Source organism: Physeter macrocephalus, chromosome 19, assembly GCF_002837175.3.
Source record: "Physeter macrocephalus isolate SW-GA chromosome 19, ASM283717v5, whole genome shotgun sequence".
Taxonomy (NCBI): Eukaryota; Metazoa; Chordata; class Mammalia; order Artiodactyla; family Physeteridae; genus Physeter; species Physeter macrocephalus.
The window spans coordinates 84,049,966-84,072,360 of record NC_041232.1 but is presented as its reverse complement, the minus strand read 5'-3'; the positions used below and the strand labels follow the sequence as shown (position 1 = coordinate 84,072,360).

At 41.2% G+C, this 22,395-nt stretch overlaps 1 protein-coding gene across 2 annotated transcripts in view; it reads left to right on the top strand.

Moving 5' to 3' along the window:
- CYB5A (cytochrome b5 type A) overlaps positions 1–16,645 on the top strand; it is a 30,565-nt gene extending 13,920 nt beyond the window's left edge. The window contains exons 2-5 of one of the 2 annotated variants that reach the window (XM_007116216.4): positions 8,050–8,178; positions 9,937–9,966; positions 13,409–13,443; positions 15,188–16,635. In XM_007116216.4, coding sequence (XP_007116278.1) covers positions 8,050–8,178; positions 9,937–9,966; positions 13,409–13,443; positions 15,188–15,269 — 276 coding nt within the window. In that variant the 3' untranslated portion in view covers positions 15,270–16,635. Of the gene's footprint in view, positions 1–8,049; positions 8,179–9,936; positions 9,967–13,408; positions 13,444–15,187 lie in introns of both variants that reach the window. The other variant, XM_055080530.1, reaches the window with a different exon arrangement.
- The last annotated feature ends 5,750 nt before the right edge of the window (positions 16,646–22,395 follow it).

Sequence of the window (22,395 nt, the reverse complement as noted above, 5' to 3'; positions counted from 1 at the left end):
CGTGTCCCCTGCATCGGCAGGCGGACTCTCAACCACTGCGCCACCAGGGAAGCCCTCTAATTTTTTAATGTACATGAAGATCATTGTCCTAATTTGGTTTTAAGTTTCTTGACACAGAGTATGTTTATCTATGTCTTTTCTGTGTTCAGGACTTAGTACAGTGCCTGCCACGTGGTATTTTTTTGACAAAGTGATTGATGTAGTAATAAGAATTAAGCTCAGAAGAACCCCCTTGTGCTTAAACAAGGGAGATGTTTATTCATCTGTCATAAAGAAATGAGCTTTGCTGTCCAGGTCTGGTGTGCTAGCTGTGTTCTGTCAAGTCCCCTGGGGCTCTCCTTCTGGCTCACTTCTCACTTATCTCCAGAGTCAGGCCCTCATCGTTATTTTCAAAGGCTGCATTCCCATTCCAGACAGCAAGATGAAGGAAGGGATGAAGAGAAAGGGCAAAGGGTGCACATCTCTCTGAAGGTTCCCCGGACACTTCTGCTCACATTAGGCAGAATTTAATCACATGGCACCCCCAGCTGCAAGGGAGGCTGGGAAAATCTTCTGTTCTAAGTAGCCATTTCCCAGCTAAAAGTTTAAGTGGGGTAGGGGGAGGGTCAAAACAATATTTGAGGATGAATATTCTAGCAGCAATATATAAGATGGTTAAGAATGTGCTGCGGGATTGGAGAGGGGAAGACAAGTTTGGTGGCTGGAGCCATGAGTTTGATGAGAAGCACTTCCCTGGTTTATTTACAAGAATGTAGGGCTTGGCTGTCATACTAACAAGACCTTCTAACCTTTGACTTCGAAAATTTATAACTTGTTTTTCCAAAGCCACTAAAATGTAGGAGTTCTAGAAGTTAAGTTCAAAGAATAAGTAAAACATATTTTTCTGTATCAAGCCTAAAAGTATCTCATTTATGAAATTATTTGTATTAAAGAGGAATATAACTAGTAACGGCAATTTCAAAAAGATAATATAGACCCATTTTTATTTTCTGGGTAGAGAATCTAAGGAACTGTAAATGGCCATAGAAGCAAACAGTAGGAATGCAGAATGGACCTGGAAGGTATTTTCACTCGATAATCAGTTTCCCAATTAATAGTAGTTACAGACTGCACGTTCGAATCTAGAGTGATTCAACATTTTGATTTTACCCACAACATTTTCTTTCTGATTAAGATTATTGCCTTCATATTAAGAATTTATTTATTGAAAGCATCTGTATCAGGAGTGGCATGTAAGTTTATCTTTTTTATCTTCCCAGCTTTTCTAGATCCATTTTTAATGTATTATTACTATTTACTGTACTATTAAATATGAAGTAGAATTTACCTGTAATGTAAAATAATCCTTGATCTTGTGGAATCTCTAATAATGCATTTATTGCTTTATTTAGCATTTCTCTTTGGCTTCATTCTAAAAAGGACATGAGGCATAACTCTCATTATGTTGACTTTAGAATTCTTGGCCTCGTAACATATAAAAGTTATCCAAGACCTTGCCTTCATTGATTGTAACACTTATTCTGTACCTGACCCCTTATATATTTGTACTTTTGTGGTCTGGTAAAGCACCTTCTGCTCTTTTACTCTTGATATTCTCTTTTTTTTTTTTCTTTCTCCCCTGTATGTGGGAAACTGGACTCTTATTTGAAAAAAAGTTACATGTTATATGTGGTCTCTCTCTCAGTGCTGGTTATCCCTGAAGTGGAGCAACCGCTGCGCCACCAGGGAAGCCCTCTAGATCCATTTTTAATGTATTATTACTATTTACTGTACTATTAAATATGAAGTAGAATTTACCTGTAATGTAAAATAATCCTTGATCTTGTGGAATCTCTAATAATGCATTTATTGCTTTATTTAGCATTTCTCTTTGGCTTCATTCTAAAAAGGACATGAGGCATAACTCTCATTATGTTGACTTTAGAATTCTTGGCCTCGTAACATATAAAAGTTATCCAAGACCTTGCCTTCATTGATTGTAACACTTATTCTGTACCTGACCCCTTATATATTTGTACTTTTGTGGTCTGGTAAAGCACCTTCTGCTCTTTTACTCTTGATATTCTCTTTTTTTTTTTTCTTTCTCCCCTGTATGTGGGAAACTGGACTCTTATTTGAAAAAAAGTTACATGTTATATGTGGTCTCTCTCTCAGTGCTGGTTATCCCTGAAGTGGAGCATATTCCAGGGGTTAGAGGACAAGGTGCAGTCCTCCTAGGGACTGGCCTTCCCCTCTTGAACAGTGTGGTGTGTAGCATTGCTGGGCCATGAGGGCGTTGTGTATCAGGTTTGGGTCATGTACTGTTTTTGTAATGTCCTACGGGATACACCATGAAGCTTTGTAGTTTTCAATGGGCCACGTGAGATTCTTGGAACTTTGGTTATGAATGAAGCTTATCATGTGGTCCCTGATGGGAGGTGCTGCACATGTGGGGTTAACCCTGATAACCTTGGTATCTCTCCTGAAGGAAGCAATCCCAGGAACACTTGGACTGCACCTGCACTGAGTGTTTTTTCAGATTAAAGCTGATGCCACCACTTCTTTAATCATCATCACATTACGCAAAGGAGCACCCTTCTCAATGTACTGAGCTCACCTTTATTCACACACACACACACACACACACAATAAATAAATGTTCATGTCTTTCACTGCAAATGAAATGCCTTTTCAGTTTTCACCTAGGTTGGCTCTATCTCTTGAAAAATGTTTGCATTGTCTATAGCTACACTTTTCAATATGGTAGCTAATAGACAAAAATCGCTAGTTAAATTTAAATAAATAAAATTTACATTATTTTTCAGCTCCATTTCAAGTGTTCAGTAGCCACTTGTGGCCACCATATTGGACCTATTCTCCCCAGAGAATCAGACTTTGAAGGCTCGTGGGATTTGATTGCAGGACTTCAACAGGACTGGGGGAAACAGACTCCACTCTTGGAGGGCACACACAAAGTAGTGCGTGCATCGGGACCCAGGGGAAGGAGCAGTGACCCCATGGGAGACTGAACCAGACCTACCTGCTAGTGTTGGAGGGTCTCCTGCAGAGGCGGGGGGTGGCTGTGGCTCACCACGGGGACAAGGGCACTGGCAGCAGAAGTTCTGGGAAGTACTCATTGGCATGAGCCCTCCAGGAGTCCACCATTAGTCCCACCAAAGAGCCTGTAGCCTCCAGTGCTGGGGCGCCTCAGGCCAAACAACCAACAGGGAGGGAACCCAGCCCCACCCATCAGCAGACAAGCAGATTAAAGTTTTACTGAGCTCTGCCCACCAGAGCAACAGCCAGCTCTACCCACCACCAGTCCCTCCCATCAGGAAGCTTGCACAAGCCTCTTCGATAGCCTCATCCACCAGAAGGCAGACACAATCACAGAGAGATAGACAAAATGAAAAGGCAGAGGATTATGTCCCAGATGAAGCAACAAGGTAAAGCCCCAGAAAAACAACTAAATGAAGTGGAGATAGGCAACCTTCCAGAAAAAGAATGCAGAATAATGATAGTGAAGATGATCCAGGACCTTGGAAAAAGAGTGGAGGCAAAAATCGAGAAGATGCAAGAAATGTTTGACAAAGACCTAGAAGAATCAACAAACAAACAGAGATGAACAATACAATAACTGAAATGAAAAATACACTAGAAGGAATCAGTAGCAGAATAACTGAGGCAGAAGAATGGGTAAGTGACCTGGAAGACAGAATGGTGGCAATCACTGCCGTGGGTCACACATGAATAATCAAAACTATGAGGCTATATCTGTGTTTTTCTTCTTTAACCTCAAATTAATTGTATGCTTTTTCAGGATCAAATCATGTCTATTTTTCATGTACTTTTGTGTGTCCCGTGCAATGCTTTGCACATAGTATTCATAAATATTTTGATTAAATGAATGAAACAAAATTGAATATGAAATTATATGGTTTCTGAATGGTAAGAACTATTATAGTTCAGTAGAAGGAAAGGGGTGTGAACTAGAATAGTTGGAATGGGGAAGTTTTTGTCAGTCACTTACCCAGTTGTATATACTAGTTCTAAGACCAATGTGTAATCGGCCGTGCACATCTCCTTTATTTATCCAAACTTGCTTACAAATATTTCTTTGTATCTGCCATGTGCCAGGCATTGAACTAGGTATTGGGCAGCAAGGATGAGTAAGACAGACAAAGGCCTCTGTCCTCATGAGTCTTACAAATGATTGACAAAATAGAGCTTCAGGAGTACTAGGTGCTGTGAAGGAAAGAGCAGGGAGGGGATAGAGACCGTGGTGTGAGGACGGGGTAGGCCCTTCTGGACGGGCAACTCAGCAAAGGGCTCTGCAAAGCTGACATGTGAGCAGGGATAAACGAGGGGACAGATGAAATCTCATCAAGGTTTGGGAGAAGAGCATTCCACACAGAGGCAAATGTAGGGGTTCTGAGATTGGGAACTAGTTTGGCAATTCTGAGGGCCTGTCAGAAGACCTGTCACTGAAGTGTGTCTGTTTTGCTTTTCGATTTTACCTGTTACCTCTCTCGCTTCCACTATGACCAGCTACCCTGGACTAAGCTAACATCTGAAAATCCTCATGGCGTGGTGGAGTAAGCACAGTCGATTGTGGGAAGGATCGAGAAGAAGCAGGAGACCCGTCAGGGGTCAGTTGTGGTTGTCCACTCAGGAGATGCTGGTTTGCTCTAAGGTGGTAGCATTGGAAGTGGGGAGAGGTGGTTAGCTTCTGAATATGTTGTGAAGATAGCCAGCTGGATTTGCTGATGGATGGGAGTGAGAAGGAAAGAGGAATGAAGTTTGATTTCTAGGTTTTGGCTGCAGCAACTGTATGCATGGTGGCAACATTCACTGAGAATAGAAAGACTGGGAAGGAGTGTATCTGGGGGCAAAGTAAAACGTTCAGTTTTGGTTATGTTATATTCAGGATGCTCATTAGACATTGAGTGAACAGGTAAGTAGGCTGTTGCATGTGGGAGAAGTCTGGAGCTCAAAGGAAGCCTAATGAACTGCACTCGCTAGAGAACAGGTGATATTCTGGGTCGGAGACCAGGTAAGATCACCAGGAGAGCTAGTACAGGTGGAATGGGAGAGTGCCAAGGACTGAGCGCTGGGGTTGAGACTCGGAGAAGATCAGGAGGGGAAATAAAGTTGAAGGGAAACTAGGAGAGCCTGTTGTACTGGAAGCCACGTGAAAAAAACATTTCAAGGAGAAGAGATCCACTCTGCCAGCATCGCTGAAAGCATTTATGCCGTGGGTGGTAGAAAGCCAGTGGTAATTTCAGGACCTGGTAGCCACCATTCGCTTTATACCACAAGAATTTACCACGTCTTTCTGCAAGTGTTGTTAGGAATGGGTAGAGATTGTGACAGTTGATGTCTTCTGAATTATGGATTATGCCAATGTTTCATCTTTTAAAATCTATTTCCTGTTTATTTGCTTGCAAATAACCCTTATATACAAAAAGATGTAAAAAAGAAAGCTATTTCCAGTTATTTTATTGGTATTCCCTAGTTTGTATCTGGAGATTCTCATATGTTATAAGCGCAAGGTGGTACTTGGTGACCTTATAATAAGTAGAGATTCCACAGAAGCAGACAGGGAATTATGCACATGGAAAATGGAATCTTCCTCTGGAAAAATGGGAGATTTTTTGTTGGAAGGACAATTCCAGTGGGAATGGCTTGTTTTGCCATGGCTGCCGCCAGTTCTGTCCTTCCTGGGTCCTCCTACCGTCACCGCTGACGTTCCCTCCCGTCTTTCTCTCTCTCTGGGCTCTACAGCGGCTGACTGCCTGCACACGGTGGGATGAGTGGAGGTCCTAGCGAGTGACCCTTTACGAGGACAGATTTCTAATACAGACTTCACCAAAGTTTGTCTCAGACTCTTTTTTGTTACTTCTAATCTTGCCTGCCTGTAACTAGGCATTTTGGTCTTTTCCTTAATCTTTTAGAAAATCCTCAGATAATTTTGCTTTGCATGCCTGTTCTTATATCACTTTCCTTTTTCAAAAGGCTTGCCTTTTCTTTGGGCTGCCCCAAATTCTATAACCTGCCCCAAAGATAGTAGTATGTTCTCTGAGAGTTTCTGGAAGGAAATGGGAGACATAGACCATCTCTGGGAATAACCAAGACGGCACCAACACCAGCGTTCCCAGTTTTCTTTCTTTGTCACTTTCAAGTGCCAGCAGGTAAGGAAGAGCATTTCTTTTAGTCTTCAAATGTGACGGTTGCTTATTAAAACGGCAGCATGAACTTAGTCACAAGAGTGAGGACAGTGACAAGATGAATTGCGGAGTTCCACACCATCATGATTTAGACTTGATTTCCTTGGCAATGTGTCTCTCTGTTTGTCTCTCCCTGCACATAACAAGCCAGTCCCATATTTATTGTCTTACCAAGACTTGAATTATTTTTTTCCAAAAATCAATTTTTAGGCTTTGTTTCCTTACTAATTGTTTAAAAAATCCAAAAAAGTAGAGCAAATGTATTTTAGCATCAATTCATTTATTCTATATTTTTTCCTAAACAGTGGCCATTTGAACCAATATAACCCAAGATGTTTCTCTCATTCTTTTTTTTCCTTAGAAAACTGCCTTATAAATGGTTTAGGCAGGGTCTGAATCATAAATGGTTACATATGTGCATGCATACACATATGCATAATGCATACACACTTGCACATGCAATGCATGTGTGCATACATACATGTAGACACATACTTTTTTGTTTCCTGTGCTTGATGAGAAATTAAGTTGAGAAGTTGTCCTTTTGTTTTAGGTGGAGACTATTGTGTTACTGTCTATGAAGTAGAATGTTTACTTTCTTCATTTTAGCACTTTAAAGATAAAATTCTATTTATTTATTTAATAAATTTATTTTATTTATTTAGTTTTGGCTGTGTTGGGTCTTCATTGCTGCGTGCGGGCTTTCTCTAGTTGTGGCGAGCGGGGGCTACTCTTCATTGCGGTGTGCGGGGCTTCTCATTGCGGTGGCTTCTCTTGTTGCAGAGCACGGGCTCTAGGCGCGCAGGCTTCAGTAGTTGTGGCGCGTGGGCTCAGTAGTTGTGGCTCGCGGGCTCTAGAGCGCAGGCTCAGTAGTTTTGGCGCACGGGCTTAGATTGTCCACGGCGTGTGGGATCTTCCTGGAACAGGGCTCGAACCCATGTCCTCTGCATTGGCAGGCAGATTCTTGACCACTGCGCCACCAAGGAAGTCCCAAAATTCTATATTTTTGAAACTTGTATAATTTTCTGATTGTTTACAAAAGGCCAATCTATGTTTTTAACCTCATTTGAAATTTTCCTTTGAAGATAGGCTGTAACTGGAAAATAATGATTTAATTTGGGAGACTTGTCTATGGTCACATATCTTTAACAGGACCCAAAAGTTAAGGAACTCATGAATGAAGCCACCCACACAGAAGAAGCAACAATCTGTGAATTTGCATAATTTGTGGGTGCTGCATAAGTTAGTCATTTTGTGTCTCCCACGTTGTTGCTTCTGTGCCTGTCAGGCTGTGCCTAAGAATAAACAGACTGTTCGAGAATTAACAAACCGCATTTGTCATTGCCACGGCCTTGGAGATGCATCAGGAAGCTTCAAGATGGCTTTCAGAGTGAGCCAGTCAACAGCCTGTACCTCCAGGGCGGCTTCCCATGTTTAAGTGGACTCATATTCTGTGCCCCAGTGGAAGGCTTTTAAATAAGAGTGGAAATGCGTTCAAGATGTAGATTGGGTAAGGACTGAGAAAAGCTTTTTGAGATTTTGCGAGCTTTATGGAAAAGCAAAGAGGACGTTCCCAAAGGATGAAAAATGTGTGCCTAATGGTTTTATTGTCATGTGAATAACCGGGAAATAAATGTTTTACTATTGGAGAAAGTTTGTCTGCACTTTCAAGTAGGAAATTGAATACAAAGGAATCGTTTTCACCCAGGTTATGAATGATTTATATTGCCACATTGTCATCTGTGACTTCTGGAGTAGCCTATTTGGTTAAGTAAACTGGCCACTTCCTTTTAACTCATTTGCCTGGAAAACATACTCATTTTTCTGTCTGTCCTTCACACAGCACCCTGGTGGGGAAGAAGTCTTAAGGGAACAAGCTGGAGGTGATGCTACTGAAAACTTTGAGGATGTCGGACACTCTACGGATGCTCGAGAATTGTCCAAAACGTTTATCATTGGGGAGCTGCATCCAGTAAGCACCTTTTGGGGGCCTTGTTTCTCTTTAAGGCTATGGGTTGACCTTACTCGAATCTGTAGACTTGCATATTACAATATTTTAAAAGGAAAAATGCAAAAAAACAGTTCCCCCTGACTTTAGAAATAAATTGACCAGAAATTTCTTTGTATTTCCCTGGTTGCACTTCTCGCCAGCACTTAGAATCCTCTCACTCCAGAGTCACGTCCTGGGGACAGTACGTCTCAGACTCTGAAGTTTCCCTGAGCAGCAGATTTTAGAAGGTGGGGGTATTGACCCGGAGTAGGGTTATTTTGTCTTTCTTTCTTCTTTGACCAAAATATTTTTCTTCAGAAACTCCTCTCTACTTTCATTAGTTTGAGGATATTTAAATTCTAAAAAGTGACTTAGAAACTTTAAAAAACTCAACTATGTTAAATGAATAAACTCTGCCTTCTGTAAAACCCACACATGGTCCTCATCCTTCTCACTCTACCTGAGACCTTTGAGAACATCACCTTTGGTGGCAATCCATGGACTGGTTTTGCAAAAACGTAGGCTTGTTTTGGCTTTTATGCAAACCCAGGGCTGTAGTAGGAATTTAGGCCCTTCTGCAGCATTTTTAAATGTACGTTTATAACTTCACTCATCTGTCAACCAGAGTTATCAGGAATATAGCTGCAAACTTGGAATCTGGAGCAGACAGGTAGATCCCTCTCACCTCTAGAGAGAGCCTGGACCTCTCCTCTGAGCCAGTGCCTTCCTTTCTCCTCCCCCAGCTCCGGGCACGTTACCAGTGGCCAACCTGAAGGGGTGGAGGTGCTCCTAGAAGCGGGTTCCAACGAGAAAAAAACATAGCAAATAGCCTCAACCCCAGTGAGCACGCCTAGAGACCATATGAAAACCAGCCATACACACAGTTTTGTTGCATCTGATTGATGCTTCCTGTGGTGACTGTGAGTAAAGGAAAGGTTGGAGTAGGCTCTTTGGGGAATGCCTGCAGGTAGGAAATCTCTTTTAGAGCACTTTCCGTTGAGTGGGACGTGGTTTTTTTGGTGGTGGGAGATGGTCCTTTGAGAAAGGAAGCTTCATTTATCAGGAAGGTTTATTCATCCACATATTTTCATCTTTATCTTCATATGTCACCAAAGCGAAATAGTTGTATGGTAATTGGAAAGGCCTTCCCTTAAAATGTTCCATCCTGTCCTTATTCTTTCCATTCCAAAGCTTGTGAGGCTAGAGCAGGTGGGATTTCAGGCTGTGACTGCAGCATTCCTGCCTCACCTGTGATCACCCTTTAGAGAGTGGATTATAACCCTGTAATTGGGAGACTGCAGGAATTCACTGAGGATACCACACAAATTACACACACACACACCCCACCCCACCCCACCCCACCTCACCCCACCTCAAAGTGAATTTCAGAGGATAGAAGGGAAGAATCTAATTAGGTCTCAGCTGCTCCCTGAATTACAGATCAGAATCCGGGTCTCATAAATATATATACAGATCAGCATATAAGTATGACTATCATGAATGCTATTTTAAACTTTGGAACGCTAGATCGAAGTAAATCTAGGCACTTAATCTGCTATTAATTTTTGCAGTCAGATGGATCAAACTGTATTTGATAACCTAGATGGAACCTAAAATGCTAATTACTGAATAATAATTTCTTTTTTTTAAATCTCAGTAAAAGCGAGTACTTTGGAAATGGTAGTTTTACAGATGTTTTTCCTTTCATAATGGACCTTACTTTTCTTTTCTTAATTGCAGGATGACAGGTCAAAGATAACCAAGCCTTCGGTAAGTGTGACCATCTCCAGTATCTCGGCTATAGTTATCTGTGCTGTATTTCATACCTGTCAAACTGGAGAGCATTTATTTACCTGAGGCCAGCATAGGTCTGTCTAGGTTAGATGAATATGTACCCTGTTGTCTCAGCAAAATTTTTTGTTTGTTTAGGCCGGTCAGTATATTTCATTAGGATAGCTTGTGTATTCTTGTCACAAGACTCTCAATACTTAAAATAACTTCTTCACCATAATTATCAACAGATACCTTTTGAAGAGCTACTTTGTATAAGTAGCATTGTGCTTCTGATCTGAAAGATTTGACATAAGCCTTCTTTTCAGGGAACTTAAAATCTGAGCAGAGGTCTTAATACTTAAATCTTTAAGGACACTACCTATGTCTTCTTCATCTTCACGTCTCTGGGACATAGTAGGTGTTCGGTAAATATTTGTTGGTTGAATTTAATGCTAATTAAAGAACTTTTTGATGTATTTTTCCTTAAGAAAGGAAAATAATTCTAGTAGTGCTACTTTTATGCCCTGGTTCACTAGCCCTTCTCTCTGAACTGATCACCTCACTTAGATGACTTAGTACCTTTTTTGAGGCTCCTTTTTGGACTGTTGAAATTCTGTGATACATGAAGTTTTTTGCTTTTTCTCCAAAGTCTGTCAGGGAAAAAGTGTAATTTTTCCCATTAGGTGTTCAGTATGTTAGTAAGCTTGGTGCATATCATTCAGCTGTAGTAACCTGAACTTGGAACTAGTATAGGTCCAACCATGTCCTGAACGACGATTCCTAGCAGCAGAAAGCAAGCACCAATTAGAGCTAAGATCTCCTACATAACTGTTTTACTTCTGAGAGACAGACTCTTCCTTTAGAACATATGTGACTTTGCTGACTTTAGCGCAGAACTGGAGGAATATGGGACAGGAACTTGCTATTTTTCTTAGAGGCCGTAAGCAAACACAGTGAAAGAAAATACATGACCACTTTCCTAGATTTATCTTTTCTGTGCTTCTAGTTTATTAGAAGAGAGTGTTCCTTGTTGGGTGTGTCTTATAACCATTCCATCTATCTCCAGTCTGATAAATGTACACTGTGGTCTGAATTTTTGAAATTTTGCCTGCTGAAGATATTCGAATTGTGAAATAAGCTGCACCAAAGATTATTAGCTTGAACCTGCCCAAAGGGAAACAGGTGAAGTTACCAAGTTAAGATATTTGTAGACACAGAGACGCATTTTTAAGTAAGCAAATCCATATCTATCAATTTGACATGGACGATATCATTAGTGGCAATACCTACTGATAGGTTTTTGTGGTTGCAGTTTTCAAAACATTGCTATGTTAGTGAATTGATTTGGTTCTCATGATATCATGGGGGAATCCCTGGGCCTTCTAGGGAAGGTGAAGGCAATGAAACTCAACCTTGTTCCAAGCTTTGACCTTGTTTAAGGTCACACACTGCAGAACCACTGCTAGCACCCACTTAAGGCTTGGCAGTTGCAAGTCTCTCATGCCTCCTTAGGCTCTAGCCTTCGCATAAAAGGCATCACTCCATCAGCAGTATTTTTAGGAAAGCCTTCCAGTGAAGAAATAGGCTAAGGGAGATGAAGTTATAAATGAGGTGACTTTGATTTGCAAAAGCTCAGTGGGCTTTGCATGCTTTTATTGAGAGCTTATCATGTACTGATTTCATTGTTTACCTTTTCCTACTTGAAATTGAGCCCCTCAAGGTTACGTAGTGAACAGGAGGCACAGCCTGTAATAAAGACCAGAGTCTTTTTTCCCTGTTCTGACAAATTTGTTAGCTACATACCAAAACCCAACTGTGGCCCAAGTGCTAAGTGGTAATTCAAACTTGCCTTAACTCTTAAGCATCCCTGGGTTAAGAGCCTAGCAGATAACAAGCAATCAAAAATGCATATTATCTTTTACAGTTCAGCTCTTTAGAGGATCATTGTTGCTGGTGGTGACGGCGCCCTAGTAGTGGGAGGCAAGCCAGCCAAGTTTCCATGCTGAGCTGTCAGCATGTTTGGTGAAATGCATGTGCTCGGTATCACAAAATAACAGATCCGTGTTGGCCTTCTGTTTACTATTCCAGGCTTAGCTTTCTAGTGTGACGATAACATTTTACCTTAAATGAACTGTTGTATTTGTTTCAGAACTGATTATGTCTTTCTTTATATGTCACTATAGCTAAATAATATTTTCTCATTGTCCAGTTACTTCTAGTAATCCTTATTAATTTTGTTCATCTACACAAAATTTGAAACCTAATCTTGCAGTAGTTATGAATACTTTTTGTAGTCTCTAAGATTTAATATTGCTTAAAACGATAATAACTGTGAAATTTTCTTTTAAATGACTATTTTTTTCCCTCCTCCTGTGTCAGGAATCTTAAAGGCCATGTTACCAGGTTGGTGGGTCTCATAACTGCTTTGCTTGCTCTTCCTGGAAGGTTTCTGCCTTTTCACGGGAATGTCTTTAACTCGCCTTGCTGTGTGTAGCTTTGCCTCACTGCAAATCGCTGATGGTTTTGCTAATGGTTTTTTATCTTATGTTTTGGGAAACTACAGAGATAGAACTCTCTGTGAAGCTGCCTTATTTCTGGCTACCTTTCTTTGAGGCACTAATACTTTTGCTGGTGTGGCGCTTCAAAAGAATGCTTCTTAACGACTTTTTAAGCCCGAAAAAGCTTACATTTCACTAGGCCTTAGTTACCCCACTGTTTGGGGAAGTATGCATCTTCCCAGAGCCATCCATAGTTCATTTTCATGGTACTGACAGGAAGGACCCCTCTCAGAAAGTGCTGGAAAATAATACAGGCTGTAACTGTGAAAGACCGCGGCATTTGAAGGTTTCTTGGTGGGTGACAGTGTGAGGTCAGCCTGTGACGCCTTCAGTGTCTTTTTAGAGCCTTCTTGACAGAGTTAAAGAAGGCCAGGAAAGGTGGTCCAGACTGTTATAATTTAAATGATACTTCTTATTTTTTCTTTTTGGTTGACATGTCTTTTTATATAATCTGAGTACACTTTTACTTCATGTGAGATTTGATGAAATAACTGATGTTTTTACTGAACATTTCATTCATGCTTTTGAAGAATGAAACTTAAAGATAATGATAGGTTCTGTGTATGTATAAATGATACCTGTGTTTGGTTTCTTTGTTAAAGTATTTAGATGTGCAGAATATTTTAGGTAGCCTATTAATTTTTAACATTTTCTTTCAAATTATCTAATTTTGTTTTCTTCTGAAAAAATGGTGAAATTAGGTATTCAGGTGAGAAGTTTATGATATAATTTTCCCTTTCAACTTTTTTTGAAGAATGCACTGAATAAGAAGAATGAATTGAATAAACTATTGTGATCTTGTTTTAAAACAGGTTTTAGTCAATTGAATAAATGTTTAGATGTTCCCTTTAACTTACTTTACTTTTTCTCTTGTGTTTCAGGAAACTCTCATCACTACTATTGATTCTAATTCCAGGTATGTGGTAGTTTTCTTTAAAAGCATTATTGTGATCGGAAGGCTCCTAAAATCAGAGTTGGACTGGGGGCCTCTCCCCTCATCCGAGGCGCCTCTGTTGCTCCGGCTCCCGCCGTGTGCCCCTCGGTGGACAGGCCAGGGGTCATCTCCGCCTATAGCACCCGGACTACCCAGGGCCTTCCCTCCTCAACTGTCTGACAGCTCCGACCATGGACACTTTAGAGCGACCCCAGATCTCACCCTCCAGCTGCATCTACCTTAAGGAACAGAACAAATGTAGTCTCCTGTTCCCCTGTGGCAGTCCTGTGACCTGGGCAATCTTTTCATCTCCAGGCAGACATTCCTCATTTCCTTCCTCATTTGATATGTGGTCAGTTTCTTAAATTGTCATGATTATGCCTCCCTAAGCATGGCTCAGTTTTCCCTTGTCCCTTTTTTAGGTTGGTCTTAAAATCGTATGCAGTAATCCAGTGTAGCATGAATCACTTGTTCTAGGGGCGAGATTGCTTTGTTATAGTTTAAGATCATAATGACATTTTTGGCAGCTCTACCATCCTGACTTGTTTAATTGCCATTATATACATTTTTTTGGACCCAAGCTCAAAGCTACACAGTCCTGCTTATTAATTTCGCCCTGTCAAATTTTGCTGCCCCCAGGCTGTCGGTGTTCTGGTACATTCCTTGCAGTATTTCCTTATTTCCTCTTGCTTTCCCCTGAAATGTCAGTCTCCTTCTAAATGGAAACTGAAAACCTACCAAATTACACTTATAATCCTTTTGCAATTTAAATCTTTATTTTGAACTTGATCTTTGAGTGGGTTGATATGTGAAGAATATTAAAGGTTAGAAAGTTTATGACAGAAAATATATGTATACGTAGCTGTTACCGGCTCTTTATTCAGATTCTAAAGCCTATACATTAATTTCTGTTTTCTAAGAAATTATAGGTTCAAATCTGTATTGAAGATCTTCCTAACCCTGCCCCTATATCATCTGTCATTTATAGTAGATCAAAAATTCTATGCATCAGGACTGAAGAATGTGTAAATTAGGGATTTTTGTGAGTTTACACGTATGGACCACAGATTAAGTAATTTGGGCATGTTGTTTATTAACACATTAAACTTACTACACACATGTAAAGAGTAGATTTTCAAAACAGAATCACAGAATGTTGAGCTGTGGTGCTAGCAGCAACCGTAGTAATCCCATGCTTCAAACTCCTTAACTTTATGCTCAGGGGACGTGATTTGCCCTTGGCTATAGAGCTTGCTGATGGCTCTCTTGAAATGAGAACCTTGGTCTTCTGGTTCTCAGTTCAGTGCCATTTTCAATTCTTCACTTACGGATGTAACTAGAATAAAACCAGCTAGGAATATTCACTTTCGTGAACTTGTGATATGTAACCCAGAGTTGATGTCTTTTCGATAAGTCACTAGTTCTAGGTGGCATCTGTTGGGGGAGTGAGTCATAGCTCTTTGTGTAAGTACATAGAAACAGATCTAAATGGAACTGGGAGGACATTACTCTTCTTGTAAGGCTGGAAGGACAGACCAGTTGCCAGTATACCAGGACATGTGTTGTACTCACTGCACTTTCAGCAATTCAGAGTTACCTTTTCATCCAAAAAAGTTAGAGAGGTAATAAAAACATGCCATGGTGACTTTCATGGTAAAGAGAAAGAGCACAGTTTTGAGTCCCCTCCTTCGAACACCATGCAAGCATCACTGCTGTTTCTTTCCAGCTGGTGGACCAACTGGGTGATCCCAGCCATCTCAGCACTGGTTGTAGCCCTGATGTATCACTTCTACACATCGGAACACTAAACACGTTCTCAGAAGCCAATGGAAGAAAAGACTGCTTCGGTCTGGGGAGAAAGAAGCCACCGTTAACTGCTTCAACTGACAGAACGCTTCACCTGAAAATGATTTGAATACACCTGTTTTCCTTTCCTCCTACGTTAGACACAAAACAAACCAAAAAGAACTGTTCTTTCTACTCCTGAACTTTTAGAGTGTGCCTTTTTATTCATCAGCTTTGTTTTGATGTTCCATCACTATGTCATTTGCTTACTGTGGGCACAATCTTTTAAAACATACCACCATGTTTGGCTGTCTGTTTGATATGTAATTGTCTTTAATGTTTGGAATCTGATTATTTGGCAGTCATTTAATGTGCTAATCTTTCAGATCCAAGTTGTCTGTCTGATGTGAGCAGGGGTGTCCTTGGATCTCTTCTTGTGCTGCTTCATCTAATTGAATAATCAGGTATTGCATGTTTCCAATGTAGTTTTTTTTTTTTTTAAGGAAATTAAGGAAGGCCCAGAAATAATAGCTTAAAGATTTCTGATAATTGTTCTACTTGAACAATCATATAGATGATAAAAAGAGAAAGTGGCCTGCAAGACCTAGAAAAGATACTGCATCTTTTCTTTGATTAAAAACACCAGCAACATCAACAAAAGCCTGTGAACCATGAGAGAACATTACCACTGTCCATTCTCTCAGCTTACACATGTCATTCCGAAGAGATTCTCAGTTATACAGGTTCTCAGGTTTTACAGACTCCTCCTTCAGAGGTGAAAACTGTTTACGTGCTCCTGTAAAGAAATGTTGGTTCCCTGATTTGTAAAAACACACATTTGAAAGAGACTGTGGGACATTTGGAATCTGATTTTTGAAGAAATTTAGCTCTGGTGATGGGCCATGAAGAACTCTGGTGTGGACTGATTCAGTGGACTGATTCAGTCACCCCGTCTTTGTTTGTTATTCTCTGCCCAGTGCTTTTTTTCTTTAAATGTCGAAACGTGAGAGTTGAATTTATAGACTCGAAGTACTTTGTAGTTAGCGATGATTGTCCATTGGCCTGCTAGCCGACTGACGAGCCATGGAGTTCTTCAGAAATCACTAAACACATTGGGAAAGGAATTTGTTTAAATTACAGAGCATAGATTTTTATAATCAATGACATGTATTACCCTCTGCCTTTTTTGTCACTGGAAGTTAGAGCGAATGTAGGAGGGCAGTGGGGCAGCTGTCTCTATCACATGGGAAAATACCTTGCAGAGGAATCCTTTGTTTAGATTTTAATAAACGTAAGCCTGGAACAAAATCACGCCTCTTGTAATGGACTTGAAGTACCCGACACATCCCTCTGCGTTTTGATACATCGACAGACGAGTCAGCAGGCTCTGCTGTAACGTGCTGTCATGACTGTGTAATCATGGATAGGTCAGTAGCTAAATAAAAATGACTGTGGGACCTTCACTCTGCTTTTTGATGCTACCGTATCAAGGATATCCATGTCGAGTTCCACAGTTCTTCCTCTAAGATAGGAGAGCAGTCGGGTCACTGCTCCGGGCGTGGTTTTCAGCATCATTATGAAGGGTGTGTGTGGAAATAAACAGTATAACCAAAGGGATTCAGGCAAGAAATTAGTGCCCTGGTGAGCGTTTCTGCATCTGCCCTCTCCCACTCCCCCACCCCACCGCGCCATAGATAGGGGCTCTGCGGGTTCCTGTGAAGCTTGGAATGAAATGACCACCAAGCTTGCACTCCTCTGCCTGGCCCACACGTGCAGTGAATGTTTGCATGTCCCCCATCTGGACCTCTTAGAGAAGAGCTTGCTTTCAATTTGGATGAGATACTTGGTGTGTGAAATTTGAACAAAGCAAATCGTACAATAATTGCGATATTTACAGTTAAAAGCCATGTCCTGTCCGTGTGCAGAAATCTCTGTGAGGCTGGGTCGACCCAGCCTCCAGACTCCTTCCTGCTCTTCTCGGACTGCATGTGTGTTCCCTGTCACCTTATCTGGAGCCCCAGTTTGGTTTGGCCCCATATCAGGGTGGGGAGCTCTGGTACTTGGGATAGTCCAGCATTGCTCTCAGGGATCAGGGTCCACTCCTGTGCCATCGGCATTCGCAAAGACAAGCTTTCATATTGCCCCTGTTCTCGGCGAGCCTTACCAAGTTCCTGGCAGGAGCAGGCATGGATGAGAAGACATCATGGTGGGGGATCGGGCTGGACTTCTATGTCTGCTGTGTCCAGCTGCTCAGAGGCTGGGCAGGCGGGGGGAGGGGCCACAGGAGAGGAAGAAGCTTATGCAGGAAGCTTGGCGTCAGTCTCAGAAACAGCAGAAAAAGATAACAAGGGATTCCCATAGTGAGTGGGGGAGGGGCAGAGGGTTCATCTGGAGGCACATTTTGTAAAAGATCAACAGATTTTGAGAATTTCATTGATCACAAAATCATTATGTAAGTTCTAAAACTAAATCACAGTCTTATATGTTTTTTGAATGTCAAATGTGAACATTTCCATCAAGATAGATAATGAAGCCCAAGTTGTAGGTGGGAGTGATGCACCTGTCAGGGAAAGTCCTAAAAAATGGAGAAATAGGTAACCCTTGTATTCCTGCTTCTCTCTGCTGTTGCCTCATGCCCGGGTATCTCTACCTAGTCACTCCTTTTTCCTACTAAGGCAGATGATGCAAAGAATCCCGTAAGTCATGAAATTCACTATGAACCAGACAAAGCCCGTGTGAAGTGTGGAAATAGAATTGCTTAAATAAAGGCTAGTTGTTTTAAGGAGGGTGGGGGGGCAGCAGGCCTTTCTGATCCCACGGGTGGTCTCTCCGCATCTGGTGGTATTTGTCATCTCGAGGACCAAGCTGAAGTTGACTCAAGGTGTCAGGTTGGCCTTGAAGCAGTTATACTTCCAGGGGTGGGGCTGTGGGTTGACTCCACCTTCATCACTCCCTTTAAAGAAGGAAGAAGCCAGTGAAACAAATTTGCTTGTGTCTGCAGCATAGGTCCTCCAGAAAAACGATGCAAAAGGTGCAATTGCAAAAATTTCACCTTCAATCCAAATTAATTTAAGAAACCATTAAAGTGACATGTCATTTTTAGATGAGAAAATTCTGTTTGTTTTCATATTCTTGGAGCCATGGGGGAATTCTAGAAATAACTGAACAATTAGAAGTTCTGGTAGAAGGAATTTACCTGATACTTTTAAGTAACACTTATCCTGTGGTGAACATTCAACAACTTTGAAAACTCTTGTTTCATTGTCCTAAGATTTTATTGATAAACTGAATTTATTTCACCTTTATGATTATGCTTGTCATGTCAATAGCTCTTCAGGAAGAAGTCATTTGAGAATTGTCAGATGGAAATATTTAATATATAAGTAATTGCATTACTTTCACATTCGTTTTCTCAGTTCACCAGTTCAAGAACAATAAAAGATTCATAATTATCTTGGGAGAAAACATAGGCATAGTTCTTTATGATTTTGGAGTAGGCAATGGTTTCTTAGATAATGACACCAAAAGCACGAACTACAAGAGAAGAAATAGGTAAACTGAACTTCTTCAGAATTAACAACTTCTGTGTTTTAAAGGACCCCATCAAGCAAGTGAAAAGACAACACACAGAGTGGGAGAAAATATTTGCATATCATATTTAATGAGGAACTTTTAAAGAACTCTTACAACTCAATAAAAAATAATAACCCATTTGAAAAATTGGCAAAAGATCTGATTATACACTTCTCGAAAGAAGTTGTTCAAAGCCAATGAGCACGTAAATGAATTGATGTTCAACAGCATTAGTCATTAGGAAATGAAAGTCAAAACCACAATGGGATAGCACTTCATACCCACTGAGAAGGCCATAATACAAAAATCTGATGACAGCAAGCGTTGACAAAGATGTGGAGAGATTGGAACCCTTGTGCATTGCTGGTGGGAATGTAAAATGGTACAGCCACTGTGGAAAACATGGCAGTTCCTTAAAAAAACGCCTATGATAAACCATAATGGAAGAGTATTTTTTAAATGTATATATATGTATAACTGAATCACTTTGCTGTACAGCAGAAATTAACACCATTGTTAATCAACTATACTTCAATTTAAAAAAAGTTAAACATAGAGTTACCTATGACCCCAAAATTCGATATGCTCAAGAAAATTGAAAACAGGTACTGATACAAAAACCTGTTCATGAATGTTCACAGCAGCATTATTCATAATAGCCAAAAAGTGGAAACAACCCAAGTATTTGTTCGTCAACAGATGAATGGATAAAAGATGTGTTATATTCATGCAGTGTTGAATTATTTGAGAACAAAAAGTACTATGCGTGTTACAACACGGATGAACCTTGGAAACGTATACAAAGTGAAAGTATTACCGAACCCAGGTCCAGTTGCTCAAGGCTCGAAAGCCAATTCTTGAGAGACAGGTGTTGGTAGGAAAGGAAAGGTTGCTTTATTTCGGAGGCCGGCAGCCCGGGGAGAGGGTGGACTCCTGTTGGAGAACCAACTCCCGACGGCTGCTCAGGGGACAGGGGCTTTTAAAGGGGAGTTTCAGGGGGATGGAGGGAGCAGAACAGCACAGTCTGTTCTGACAGTCATCTTGAAACCAGTAATGTGGTGGTGTGATCAGCGTCACCTTGGTTGTTTTAAGTACAGTTAATCTTTAGTTCCAGGGTTTGTTCCCATTTCTTTGAGGCCAGTTCTCGGAATTGTGGCAGCTTATGTCATGGCTTCGGTTTGGTCATCATGTAGTCATCCTCCTCCCCCTGGTGGGGGGCTTCAGTAGCTGCAAAACAGCTCCCAGGAGATGGCTCAGAATATTATCCACAGCCTTTAAGGAGGAACTAAAGGTCCTTGACTGTGCTTAATGATTAGACTATTATTGTCTGGTCTCCTTGGACTGTTTTCCTTTGTTTCTGCATTTTCTCACTTCTCTGATTAAACTTTTTCTTTGGCTAAAGTTTTTCCACAGACAAAAGGCAGGCTGAGGACATGGTGGGGGGACAAGGACCATAGGGTCCTGCTCTGTTTCGAAAGTACTCCCCCAAAGGCCACATACCATATGATTCCATTTATATGAAATGCTCAGAATAGGCAGCGGTTGCCTAGGGCTGGGGAGAAATGGGGGGAGGGACTGCTAATGTGTATGGGGTTTCTTTTGGTGGTGATGAAAATGTTCTAAAATTGATTATGGTGATGGTTGCCCATATCCATGAATGTACTAAAAAACATTGAATTGTATAATTTAAAATGGGTGACCCGTATGGTGTGGGATTATAATATAGTTCAATAAAGCAGTTATTTTAAAAATTCAGCACTAAGTAAACATCCCCTACCCCCAAGCAATTGGTCTTCTCCCGTGTTCGTTGTCTTAGAAGCATCGGCCCAGTTCATGCCAGCAGCAGGAGTTCCTCACGTCCCGCTCACCCACAGCAACACTTCCTGAAATCAGCACGCTGTTAAAAGTGGCCTCCTGTAAGATGTGGGATGTGAAGCTAGAGAAGGGACTCTTGCTTTTTCACTTTATATTTTGTCCTCATATATTACTTGAATGAAAATGTATGACTTTTGCAATTAAAAATAAGAAATAACTCTAATGGTTTGTCTCCTCTCTACCCAAATCCATCTCCCTTCTCTACCTGCAGTGTCACTGCCTTAGTTCAGGCCTTCAGCTCTTCTAAATTTTTGCTACAAATCCTCCCTGGCTTTTCCCATCTGAATCTGTCCATGCTGTTATTTCTGTTCCATGGTGTATCTTTTAAAGCTTGTCCAATTCCTGGGACATAGGAGGTGTCTGTTTGTTAACTGAATAACTAAACTAATAAATGACTGAAGTCCCTCACCTGGTCTCCCACCTCACATCTCTATTTCTAATCTCTTATTCCCATTATCGGATTATTTTTACTAAGACACCACTTTGATAATCACTCTTGCCCCAAAGCCTTGGCGATAGCACCAAGTCCAAGGCGGTGCTGAAGGCACTTGGCAAACTGCTCCTCGGCCTGTAAGGATATTGAGCTTTAAGAACTGCAGCCAGAAGGCTGGCTCCCAGTTTTGTATATTGGAGTACAGGTGCGTTTAGACTCTAGTAGTTTCTCAGAAGTGGCAAGAGGCGGAGAAAGACGTTATCTGACAAGCCCCTGATATTCTTAGCGTGTCGGATCCTGTTAGCTGGTGAGGCTAGGTTAGTACCTGGACCTTGGAGCCTGTCCGAAAATGGAGGGCGAGGGAGGGTGGAAGGTTATCAGTTGCAAACAGGAAGGAGGGCAAGGCTGGTTACACACCCAGAGGTCAGGAAAGTTCTATGCTCTTGGAGCTGAGTCTGATTAACTTCTGCTAGTGACTCTTTATCTCTGCCGAGCTGCAGTATCTCATGACTTCAGCAAACCTGCCCCAGACCTGAGCCTGTAGACTCTTCCAAGCTGGTAAAGTTTACTTGGCCGTAAGCCCAGTCCCTAAAAGCCTTCGTTTTAACTAAAACCTATAGGCTTTAGGAGCCCCAAGTGATACTCTCCTCTTGGAACACAGTGATTATTTCAGCATTCAAGACTTACCACTGAGGCCAACAAAAACTAGAGAAAGCATATTTCTCTTTCCTCTTGGTGTGAGCTTGGTCACTGATTTGCCCCGAGACACTGAAACACTAACTAACTCATAGGAGAATTCCCAGCAGATACAGCTAGGAGCATCTCTCAGCGTTTTTGGCTACAGTTTTCATATATTAGAACAAAATCCTTTTAGGGAAATCATGGGATTGATCATTGCCTTTATCTCCAATGCTCTTCACTGCTTGTTATTCTTCAGAATCATCTCTCCTGGGCATTATGTCCCTTCTTGGTTGGTTCTCTATTTTTCAAGTTCAAACTGGATTCCATAACCCTTTCATTTCTCTTCTCATGAACCTGTTCCCTCCAGAGCCAATGTGTGGCCCTTTTCATCTGTGCCCCTCTTCTGTGTAAAGCTCTCCCCCGCTGAGGGATTAAGAAGACCTCTTCTTCCTCAGTTTGCTGAGTCATGCCAGGGGAAAAACAAAACAGCTCTGATGCATTACATCTTTATAAAAATTAATTCCACAATGCTCATAGGATTTCCTTTCTTTCCTTTATGATTTTGGGTTGCCTGTCTCCTCTTCCTA